This window comes from Oncorhynchus tshawytscha, linkage group LG05 (assembly GCF_018296145.1).
Source record: "Oncorhynchus tshawytscha isolate Ot180627B linkage group LG05, Otsh_v2.0, whole genome shotgun sequence".
Lineage (NCBI taxonomy): Eukaryota > Metazoa > Chordata > Actinopteri > Salmoniformes > Salmonidae > Oncorhynchus > Oncorhynchus tshawytscha.
In genome coordinates, this window is record NC_056433.1 from 787,790 (window position 1) to 800,246 (window position 12,457).

The window sequence follows — 12,457 nt, forward strand, 5'->3', positions numbered from 1 at the left end:
GTGTAGGTCTGTTGGTGCTCAGGGACCTAGGTATTCAGGTGGACAGGTACGTGGCTTCAGAGGTGTGTGAGGATTCTATCACCGTGGGGATTGTACGTCACCATGGTTCCATCATGTATGTTGGAGACGTACGCAATGTCACGCGCAAACACGTGAGTCTTCTCTCTTCTCTCCTCTTCTGCTCTCCTCCTTTCCTTCCCTCCTCCTCTTCTCCTCTCCTCCGCCACTTCTCTCCTCTTCTTCCAACCTCCTCTTTCCTCCTCTTTTCCTCTCCTCCCCTCCTCCTCCTCTTCCCTCCTCTTTCCTCCTCTGCTTCATCTGACCACTTTTTTATTGACAGAGTAACTGGTGCTTCCTGCTTTAATTTTTGCTTGTAAGCAGGAATCAGGAGGATATAATTATGGACAGATTTTCCAAATGGAGGGTGAGAGAGCTTTGTATGCGTCTCTGTGTGTGGAGTAAAGGTTGTCTAGAGTTTTTTTCCCCCTCTGGTTGCACATTTAACATGCTGGTAGAAATCAGGTAAAACGGATTTAATATTCCCTGTATTAAAGACCCCGGCCACTAGGAGTGCCGCCTCTGGATGAGCGTTTTCCTCTTTGCTTATGGCAGAATACAGCTAATTTGGTGCGGTTTTAGTGCCAGCCTTTGACTGAGGTGGTATGTGAACAGCTGCGAAAAATACAGATGAAAACTCTCTAGGTAAATAGTGTGGTCTACAGCTTATCATGAGATACTCTACCTCAGGTGAGCAAAACCTTGAGACGTCCTTAGATATCGTGCACCAGCTGTTGTTTACAAATATACATAGACCGTCACCCCTTGTCTTACCAGAGGCTGCTGTTCTATCCTGCCGATACAGTGTAAAACCCGCCAGCTGTATGTTATTCTTGTCCTCTCATTAAAGAGAAATTCTTCTTTTAGTCCAAGGTGAGTAATCGCTGTTCTGATTTCCAGAAACTCTTTTTGGTCATAAGAGATGGTAGCAGCAACATTATGTACAAAATAAATTACAAATAATGCGAAAAAACAAACAAAAGAGCACGGTTGGTTAAGAGTCAATAAAATGGCAGCCATCCCCTCTGGCGCCATCTTTACATTCTCACTATGGAAACAGGAGGTAGACTAGTGTCCTGTCCAGGGGGTGTCCTGTACATCAAGCTGTCTCACTATGGAAACAGGAGGTAGACTAGTGTCCTGTCCAGGGGGTGTCCTGTACATCAAGCTGTCTCACTATGGAAACAGGAGGTAGACTAGTGTCCTGTCCAGGGGGTGTCCTGTACATCAAGCTGTCTCACTACAGAAACAGGACACAGACTAGTGTCCTGTGGTCTGGTTCAGACTAAGCTACTGACTTAACACCATACTTTCTGTCTGTAGATCCAGGACTGGGGTCCGTTTGACCTGGTGATTGGAGGAAGTCCCTGTAATGATCTGTCCATCGTCAACCCCGCCAGGAAGGGACTCTTTGGTGGGTGTGTCTCACATTTCATCAGTATCTTCCTGTGAAATGTTCCTCATAATAAAGTCTGTGTCCACCCCACAGAGGGTACTGGGCGGCTGTTCTTTGAGTTTTACCGGCTGCTCCACGAGGCCCGTCCCAAACCAGACGACCACCGACCATTCTTCTGGCTCTTTGAGAATGTCGTTGCCATGGGGATCAGCGACAAGAGAGACATCTCACGATTCCTCGAGGTACACACACATGCACGCACACACATTAATGTTGATTGGGCATTTGATCTAGAGCAGGGATGGGCAACTGGTGATATGGTGATATACGGCCTTCAGATCAATCCCCCCTCCCACCAAAAAATAACTCAGTCGGGGTCTGAACTTACTGTTGCATCAATCAATAGAATAAATGTGGTTGTGCATTAGCAGTTTTTCTCTTTTTATGTCAGTCACTGATAGTCACTCAATTAGCAAATCAATTAACAGAAGATGAATGCGCAAGTAGAGATACCTGGGTGCAAAGGAGCAAAATAAATAAATAAATAAATACAGTATGGGAAGAGGTAGTTGGATGGGTTATTTACAGATGGGCTATGCACAGGTGCAAAGATCTGTGAGCTGCTCGGACAGCTGGTGCTTGAAGCTAGTGAGGGAAATATGAGTCTCCAGCTTCAGTGATTTTTGCAGTTCGTTCCAGTCATTGGCAGCAGAGAACTGGAAGAAAAGGAGGAATTGGCTTTGGGGGTGACCAGAGAGATATACCTGCTGGAGCGCGCGGGTGCTGCTATGGTGACCAGTGAACTGATATAAGGCGGGGCTTTACCTAGCAAAGACTTGTAGATGACCTGGAGCCAGTGGGTTTGGCGACGAGTATGAAGTAAGGGCCAGCCAACGAGAGTGTACAGGTCGCAGTGGTGGGTAGTATATGGGGCTTTGGTGACAAAACGGATGGCACTGTGATAGACTTTCATCCAATTTGTTGAGTAGAGTGTTGGAGGCTATTTTGTAAATGACATCGCCGAAGTCAAGGATCGGTAGGATGGTCAGTTTTACGAGGGTATGTTTGGCAGTATGAGTGAAGGATTCTTTGTTGCAAAATAGGAAGCGGATTCTAGATTTAATTTTGGATTGGAGATGTAGTAGTGACTCTAGTGACTCCCCATCCCGCATGCAGGAGCGTAATCATCGCCTGGCACTAATTTAGTATAACGCAACGGACATAAATATCCCTAGAAAATATTCCTATTCATGAAAATCACAAATGAAATATATTGAGACACAGCTTAGCCTTTTGTTAATCACCCTGTCATCTCAGATTTTCAAAATATGCTTTACAGCCAAGCTAGACAAGCATTTGTGTAAGTTTATCGATAGCCTAGCATAGCATTTTGTCCAGCTAGCAGCAGGTAACTTGGTCACAGAAATCAGAAAAGCAATCAAATTAAATAGTTTACCTTTGATGAGCTTTGGATGTTTTCACTCACGAGACTCCCAGTTAGATAGCAAATGTTCCTTTTTTCCAGGCGAATTAGCTCCGTTTGTTCTTCATGTTTGGATGAGAAATCGCCCGGAAATTGCAGTCACGAAAACGGCGAAAAATATTCCAAATTATCTACATAATATCGACAGAAACATGGCAAACATTGTTTATAATCAATCCTCAAGGTGTTTTTCAAATATCTATTCGATAATATATCCATCGGGACAATTAGTTTTTCAATAGGACCGATTGGAGTAATGGCTACCTCTGTATTTTACGCGAGAATCTCTCTGGCAGCATCAGGTGACCACTTGCGCAATGTAGCCGCTTAAGGGTATTCTTCAACATAAATGCGTAAAACTACATCACAATGCTGTAGACACCTTTGGAAATACAGAGAAAGAGTAATCTGGTTGATAGCCCATTCACTGCTCAATAGGGACGCATTGGAATGCAGCGCTTTCAAAACATGGGGCACTTCCGGATTGGATTTTTCTCAAGCATTCGCCTGCAACATCAGTTCTGTTATACTCACAGACAATATTTGTACAGTTTTGGAAACGTTAGAGTGTTTTCTATCCTAAGCTGTCAATTGTATGCATATTCTAGCATTTTGTCCTGACAAAATATCCCGTTTACTACGGGAACGTTTTTTTTCCCAAAAATGAAAATACTGCCCCCTAGTCACAACAGGTTTTAATGTGAGTCTGGAAGGAGAGTTTACAGTCTAACCAGACACCTAGGTATTTGTAGTTGTCCACATGTTCTAAGTCAGAACCGTCCAGAGTAGTGATGCTGGACGGGCGGGCAGGTGCAGGCAGCCATCGGTTGAAGAGCATGCATTTAGTTTTACTTGCATTTAAGAGCAGTTGGAGGCCACGGGAGTAGAGTTGTTTGGCATTGAAGCACATCTGGAGGTTAGTTAACAAGGTGTCCAAAGAAGGGCCAGAAGTATACAGAATGGTGTCGTCTACGTAGAGGTGGATCTGAGAATCACCAGCAACAAGAGCGACATCATTGACGTCTGTGGGGCGTTGCTGCCCCCATTTGGCCATGAGAGGTACATAATATATTCATTGTTGTCTGTGGAGTGTTCCTGAGGACATTACTGTCTAACTGTGTGTGTTTTCCAGTGTAACCCAGTGATGATCGATGCCAAAGAAGTGTCTGCTGCTCACCGCGCCAGATACTTTTGGGGAAACCTGCCGGGCATGGGGCGGTAAGACACACTGAATCAGAATAACCAGAATAATGATGAAACAGCAGTGTAACAGTAATCATGTCTATGTCCAGTCCTCTCACAGCCATGGTGAATGATAGATTGGAACTACAAGACTGTCTGGAGCACGGACGCACAGCCAAGGTAACACGTCTGTGTGTATGAACAGAAATAGGACTCCAGTAAATAATCTTGTATTGCTGCACAAACTTTTCCGGTATGAGCCCTTCTTTAGCATGCAAGGCAATTGCAATCAACGTCACAACAACTATACTACACAGGTGGCATGATTCTAAATTCCCTGTAAGTATTGGCCCATCAAGAGATCCCAACAGAGAGAGCTGTGGAGGTGACAGTCTAATACAGACACACAATTGCATTACATTATGATGTAATTACCTAAATGTTTGGCCTATTTAGAACCTACTACAAAAAACCTATGGTCCTATTTCAAGGTCGATCATACACTACATGACCAAAAGTATGTGTTCACTTGCTCGTCGAACATCTCATTCTCAAAACAAAGTCATTAATATGGAGTTAATATGGAGTTGGTCCCCCCTTTGCCTCTATAACAGCATCCACTCTTCTGGGAAGGCTTTCCACTAGATGTTGGGACATTGCTGCGGGGACTTGCTTCCATTCAGCCACAAGGCCTGGCTCACAGTCGGCGTTCCAATTCATCCCAAAGGTGTTCAATAGGGTTGAGGTCAGGTCAGGTCTCTGTTCAGGCCAGTCAAGTTCTTCCACACCAATCACACCAATCTCAACAAATAGTTTCTGTATGGACCTCGCTTTGTGCACGGGGGCATTATCATGCTGAAACAGGATAGGATGTTCCCCAAACTGTTGCCACAAAGTTGGAAGCACAGAAATGTCTAGAATGCCGTAGTTAGCATTAAGATTTCCCCTCACTGGAACTAAGGGGCCAAGCCCAAACCATGAAAAACAGCCCCAGACCATTATTACTCCACCACCAAACCTTACAGTTGGCACTCTGCAGGTAGCATTATACTGGCATCCGGCAAACCCAGATTTGTCTGTTGGACTGCCAGATGGTATATCACAATGTCTATCATTCCTGATGGTATTCCCTTGTCACAACTGTGTCCACTGTTGCACCATGATCAGAGGGAATTGTTATCCATCCTCATTACGGTGAGAGGATAGAGGTTAGAATAACATGTAACATGTTGTATATCTCCTGTAGTGTTCCTGTCACGAGATTCTTCTGTTGAAGGAGAGGCGGACCAAAACGCAGCGTGGTTATTGTGATACATCTTTAATGAAGATGATAAATGAACAATATACAAAACAAGAAATGTGAAAAACCGAAAACAGCCCTATCTGGTGTAACAAACACAAAGACAGGAACAATCACCCACAAAACCCAACACCAAACAGGCTACCTAAATATAGCTCCCAATCAGAGACAATGACTAACACCTGCCTCTGATTGAGAACCATATCAGGCCAAACATAGAAATAGACAAACTATTGTCCCCCCAAGGTGCGGACTCCGGCCGCAAAACCTGAACCTATTGGGGAGGGTCTGAGTGGGCATCTGTCCCCGGTGGCGGCTCTGGTGCTGGACGTGGTCCCCACTTCACCATAGTCTTAGTCCGCCACATTGTCCGCTTCCTTGGCCTCCTAACCACGGCGACCCTTCTAAATGACCCCACTGGACTGAGCGGCAGCTCGGGACAGAGGGGCAGCTCGGGACAGAAGGGCAGCTCGGGACAGAGGGGCAGCTCGGGACAGAGGGGCAGCTCCGTACTGGCTGACGACTCTGGCAGATCCTGGCAGACTGGCAGCTCTGGCAGAACCTGGCTGACTGGCTGCTCTGGCAGATCCTGGCTGAATGGCGGCTCTGGCTGCTCCATGCTGACTGGCAGCTCTGGCTGCTCCATGCTGACTGGCAGCTCTGGCTGCTCCATGCAGACTGGCGGCTCTGGCTGCTCCATGCTGACTGTCGGCTCTGGCTGCTCCATGCAGACTGGTGGCTCTGGCTGCTCCATACAGACTGGCGGCTCTGGCTGCTCCATGCAGACTGGCAGCTCTGGCTGCTCCATGCAGACTGGCAGCTCTGGCTGCTCCATGCAGACTGGCATTTCTGGCTGCTCCATGCAGACTGGCAGCTCTGGCTGCTCCATGCAGACTGGCTTCTCTGGCAGCTCCTTTTAGACTGGCAGCTCTGGCAGCTCCTTGCAGACTGGCAGCTCCTTGCAGGCTGGCAGCTCCTTGCAGACTGGCAGCTCCTTGCAGACTGGCAGCGCTTGACAGGCGGGAGACTCCGGCAGCGTTGAACAGGCGGGAGACTCCGGCAGCGCTGAACACGCTGAATACGCCCCCGCCCGTCTTCTTACCAGAAAGATGTTTGTTTCTGTCGGCGCGATGCGTGGAGAAACCCGCTGGCTGCACCGCTTCGGATTGCGTCTCTCCAGTTAGCCATGTTTCCGTGAAGCAGAGAACGTTACAGTCTCTGATGTCCCTCTGGAATGCTACCCTTGCTCGGATTTCATCAACCTTGTTGTCAAGAGACTGGACATTGGCAAGAAGAATGCTAGGGAGTGGTGCACGATGTGCCCGTCTCCGGAGTCTGACCAGAAGACCGCTTCGTTTCCCTCTTTTTCTGAGTCGTTTTTTTTTTTTTGGTCGCTGCATGTGATCCACTCGGTTACACTGGTTGTAAGGCAGAACACAGGATCCGCATCGCGAAAAACATATTCTTGGTCGTACTGATGGTGAGTTGACGCTGATCTTATATTCAGTAGTTCTTCTCGGCTGTATGTAATGAAACCTAAGATGACCTGGGGTACTAGTGTAAGAAATAACACGTAAAAAAACAAAAAACTGCATAGTTTCCTAGGAACGCGAAGCGAGGCGTATGCCTTATGGCCAACGTGACATGGTGTGATGAAAGAAACATACAGGAACTCAAATCCTTCTGTTCACCTGATTTAGAATTCCTCACAATCAAATGTAGACCGCATTATCTACCAAGAGAATTCTCTTCGATTATAATCACAGCCGTATATATCCCCCCCCAAGCAGACACATCGATGGCTCTGAACGAACTTTATTTAACTCTCTGCAAACTGGAAACGATTTATCCGGAGGCTGCATTCATTGTAGCTGGGGATTTTAACAAGGCTAATCTGAAAACAAGACTCCCTAAATTTTATCAGCATATCGATTGCGCAACCAGGGGTGGAAAGACCCTGGATCATTGTTACTCTAACTTCCGCGACGCATATAAGGCCCTGCCCCGCCCCCTTTCGGAAAAGCTGACCACGACTCCATTTTGTTGATCCCTGCCTACAGACAGAAACTAAAACAAGAAGCTCCCACGCTGAGGTCTGTCCAACGCTGGTCCGACCAAGCTGACTCCACACTCCAAGACTGCTTCCATCACGTGGACTGGGAGATGTTTCGTATTGCGTCAGACAACAACATTGACGAATACGCTGATACAGTGTGCGAGTTCATTAGAACGTGCGTTGAAGATGTCGTTCCCATAGCAACGATTAAAACATTCCCTAACCAGAAACCGTGGATTGATGGCAGAATTCGTGTGAAACTGAAGGCACGAACCACTGCTTTTAATCAGGGCAAGGTGTCTGGTAACATGACTGAATACAAACAGTGCAGCTATTCCCTCCGCAAGGCTATCAAACAAGCTAAGCGCCAGTACAGAGACAAAGTAGAATCTCAATTCAACGGCTCAGACACAAGAGGCATGTGGCAGGGTCTACAGTCAATCACGGACTACAGGAAGAAACCCAGCCCAGTCACGGACCAGGATGTCTTGCTCCCAGGCAGACTAAATAACTTTTTGCCCGCTTTGAGGACAATACAGTGCCACTGACACGGCCTGCAACGGAAACATGCGGTCTCTCCTTCACTGCAGCCGAAGTGAGTAAGACATTTAAACGTGTTAACCCTCGCAAGGCTGCAGGCCCAGACGGCATCCCCAGCCGCGCCCTCAGAGCATGCGCAGACCAGCTGGCCGGTGTGTTTACGGACATATTCAATCAATCCCTATACCAGTCTGCTGTTCCCACAGGCTTCAAGAGGGCCACCATTGTTCCTGTTCCCAAGAAAGCTAAGGTAACTGAGCTAAACGACTACCGCCCCGTAGCACTTACATCCGTCATCATGAAGTGCTTTGAGAGACTAGTCAAGGACCATATCACCTCCACCCTACCTGACACCCTTGACCCACTCCAATTTGCTTACCGCCCAAATAGGTCCACAGACGATGCAATCTCAACCACACTGCACACTGCCCTAACCCATCTGGACAAGAGGAATACCTATGTGAGAATGCTGTTCATCGACTACAGCTCGGCATTCAACACCATAGTACCCTCCAAGCTCGTCATCAAGCTCGAGGGGTCCCAACCCTGGGTCTCGACCCCGCCCTGTGCAACTGGGTACTGGACTTCCTGACGGGCCGCCCCCAGATGGTGAGGGTAGGCAACAACATCTCCTCCCCGCTGATCCTCAACACTGGGGCCCCCACAAGGGTGCGTTCTGAGCCCTCTCCTGTACTCCCTGTTCACCCACGACTGCGTGGCCATGCACGCCTCCAACTCAATCATCAAGTTTGCGGACGACACAACAGTGGTAGGCTTGATTACCAACAACGACGAGACGGCCTACAGGGAGGAGGTGAGGGCCCTCGGAGTGTGGTGTCAGGAAAATAACCTCACACTCAACGTCAACAAAACTAAGGAGATGATTGTGGACTTCAGGAAACAGCAGAGGGAACACCCCCATCCACATCGATGGAACAGTAGTGGAGAGGGTAGCAAGTTTTAAGTTCCTCGGCATACACATCACAGACAAACTGAATTGGTCCACTCACACAGACAGCATCGTGAGGAAGGCGCAGCAGCGCCTCTTCAACCTCAGGAGGCTGAAGAAATTCGGCTTGTCACCAAAAGCACTCACAAACTTCTACAGATGCACAATCGAGAGCATCCTGGCGGGCTGTATCACCGCCTGGTATGGCAACTGCACCGCCCTCAACCGTAAGGCTCTCCAGAGGGTAGTGAGGTCTGCACAACGCATCACCGGGGGCAAACTACCTGCCCTCCAGGACACCTACACCACCCGATGCTACAGGAAGGCCATAAAGATCATCAAGGACATCAACCACCCGAGCCACTGCCTGTTCACCCCGCTGTCATCCAGAAGGCGAGGTCAGTACAGGTGCATCAAAGCTGGGACCGAGAGACTGAAAAACAGCTTCTATCTCAAGGCCATCAGACTGTTAAACAGCCACCACTAACATTGAGTGGCTACTGCCAACACACTGTCAATGACACTGACTACTCCAGCCACTTTAATCATGGGAATTGATGGGAAATGATGTAAATATATCACTAGCCACTTTAAACAATGCTACCTTATATAATGTTACTTACCCTACATTGTTCATCTCATATGCATACGTTGATACTGTACTCTATATCATCGACTGCATCCTTATGTAATACATGTATCACTAGCCACTTTAACTATGCCACTTGGTTTACATACTTATCTCATATGTATATACTGTACTCGATATCATCTACTGTATCTTGCCTATGCTGCTCTGTACCATCACTCATTCATATATCCTTATGTACATATTCTTTATCCCCTTACACTGTGTATAAGACAGTAGTTTTTTTGGAATTGTTAGTTAGATTACTTGCTCGTTATTACTGCATTGTCGGAACTAGAAGCACAAGCATTTCGCTACACTCGCATTAACATCTGCTAACCATGTATATGTGACAAATAACATTTGATTTGATTTGATTTGATTTGATTTGATTTAGACTCCGGCAGCGCTGTAGAGGAGGAAGGCTCCGGCAGCGCTGGAGAGGAGGAAGGCCCTGGCCGCGCTGGAGAGGCGAAGCGCACTGTAGGCCTGGTGCGTGGTGCTGGCACTGGTGGCACTGGGCCGAGGACACGCACAGGAAGCCTGGTGCGGGGAGCTGCCACCGGAGGGCTGGTGCGTGGAGGTGGTACTGGATAGACCGGACCGTGCAGGCGCACTGGAGCTCTTGAGCACCGAGCCTGCCCAACCTTACCTGGTTGAATGCTCCCGGTTGCCCTGCCAGTGCGGCGAGGTGGAATAGCCCGCACTGGGCTATGCAGGCGAACCGGGGACACCGTGCGCAAGGCTGGTGCCATGTAAGCCGGCCCAAGGAGTCGCACTGGAGACCAGATGCGTAGAGCCGGCTTCATGACACTTGGCTCGATGCCCACTCTAGGCCGGCCGATACGCGGAGCTGGTATGTACCGCACCGGGCTATGCACCCGCAAAGGGGACACCGTGCGCTCCACAGAATAACACGGTGCCTGCCCGGTCTCTCTCCCCCTCCAGTAAGCACAGGAAGTTGGCGCAGTTCTCCTACCTGGCTTCGCCATACTTCCTGTGTGCCCCCCCCAATACATTTTTGGGGCTGCCTCTCGGCTTCCTTGCCAGCCGTGTTCCCTTATATCGCCGGCTCCTCTCTCCGGCTGCCTCTCCTAGCAGCCTCCACCTGTTCCCATGGAAGGCGATCCTTTCCCGCCAGGATCTCCTCCCATGTGTAGCAACCCTTGCCGTCCAATACATCATCCCATGTCATTCCCCCTGTATATAGCCTCCACATTGACTCTGTACTGGTACCCCCTGTATATAGCCTCCACATTGACTCTGTATCGTAACACCCTGTATATAGGCTCCACATTGACTCTGTACCGGTACCCCCTGATTATAACCTCCACATTGACTCTGTACCGGTACCCCCTGTATATAGCCTCCACATTGACTCTGTACCGGTACCTCCTGTATATAGCCTCCACATTGACTCTGTACTGGTACCCCCTGTATATGGCCTCCACATCGACTCTGTACCGTAACACCCTGTATATAGCCTCCACATTGACTCTGTCCCAGTACCCCCTGATTATATCCTCCACATTGACTCTGTACCGGTACCCCCTGAATATAGCCTCCACATTGACTCTGTACCGGTACCCCCTGTATATAGCCTCCACATTGACTCTGTACCAGTACCCCCTGTATATAACCTCCACATTGACTCTGTACCGTAACACCCTGTATATAGTCTCCACATTGACTCTGTACCGGTACCCCCTGTATATAGCCTACACATTGACTCTGTACGGGTACCCCCTGTATATATCCTCCACATTGACTCTGTACTGGGACCCCTGTATATAGCCTCCACATTGACTCTGTACCGGTACCCCCTGTATATAGCCTCCACATTGACTCTGTACCGGTACCCCTGTATATAGCCTCCACATTGACTCTGTACTGTAATTCCCTGTATATAGCCTCCACATTGACTCTGTACCGTAACACCCTGTATATATCCTCCACATTGACTCTGTACCGGTACCCCCTGTATATAGCCTCCACATTGACTCTGTACCAGTACCCTCTGTATATAGTCTCCACATTGACTCTGTACCCTGTATATTGACTCTGTACCAGTACCCCCTGTATATAGCCTCCACATTGACTCTGTACCGTAACACCCTGTATATAGTCTCCACATTGACTATGTACAGTTACCCCCTGTATATATATCCTCCACATTGACTCTGTACCGGTACCCCCTTTATATAGTCTCCACATTGACTATATACAGGTACCCCCTGTATATAGTCTCCACATTGACTCTGTACCGGTACCCCCTGTATATAGCCTCCACATTGACTCTGTACCAGCACCCCCTGTATATAGCCTCCACATTGACTCTGTACCGGTACCCCCTGTATATAGCCTCCACATTGACTCTGTACCAGTACCCTCTGTATATAGTCTCCACATTGACTCTGTACCCTGTATATTGACTATGTATCGGTACCCCCTGTATATAGCCTCCACATTGACTCTGTACCAGTACCCTCTGTATATAGTCTCCACATTGACTCTGTACCCTGTATATTGACTCTGTACCAGTACCCCCTGTATATAGCCTCCACATCGACTCTGTACTGGTACCCCCTGTATATGGCCTCCACATCGACTCTGTACCGGTACCCCCTGTATATAGCCTCCACATGGACTCTGTACCGTAACACCCTGTATATAGCCTCCACATTGACTCTGTACCAGTACCCCCTGTATATAGCCTCCACATTGACTCTTTACCGTAATACCCTGTATATAGTCCCCACATCGACTCTGTACCGTAATACCCTGTATATAGCCTCCACATTGACTCTGTACCGTAATACCCTGTGTGTAGCCTCCACATTGACTCTGTACCAGTACCCCCTGTATA

The 12,457-nt window shown here is 48.3% G+C and overlaps 1 protein-coding gene across 1 annotated transcript in view; it reads left to right on the top strand.

Moving 5' to 3' along the window:
* Window positions 1-12,457, top strand: part of LOC112235697 (DNA (cytosine-5)-methyltransferase 3A-like) — a 43,419-nt gene that overhangs the window by 10,315 nt on the left and 20,647 nt on the right. Inside the window, exons 2-6 of the mRNA XM_042321297.1 lie at window positions 7-152; window positions 1,381-1,471; window positions 1,547-1,695; window positions 4,069-4,154; window positions 4,229-4,298. Coding sequence (XP_042177231.1) covers window positions 7-152; window positions 1,381-1,471; window positions 1,547-1,695; window positions 4,069-4,154; window positions 4,229-4,298 — 542 coding nt within the window. The remainder of the gene's footprint in view (window positions 1-6; window positions 153-1,380; window positions 1,472-1,546; window positions 1,696-4,068; window positions 4,155-4,228; window positions 4,299-12,457) is intronic.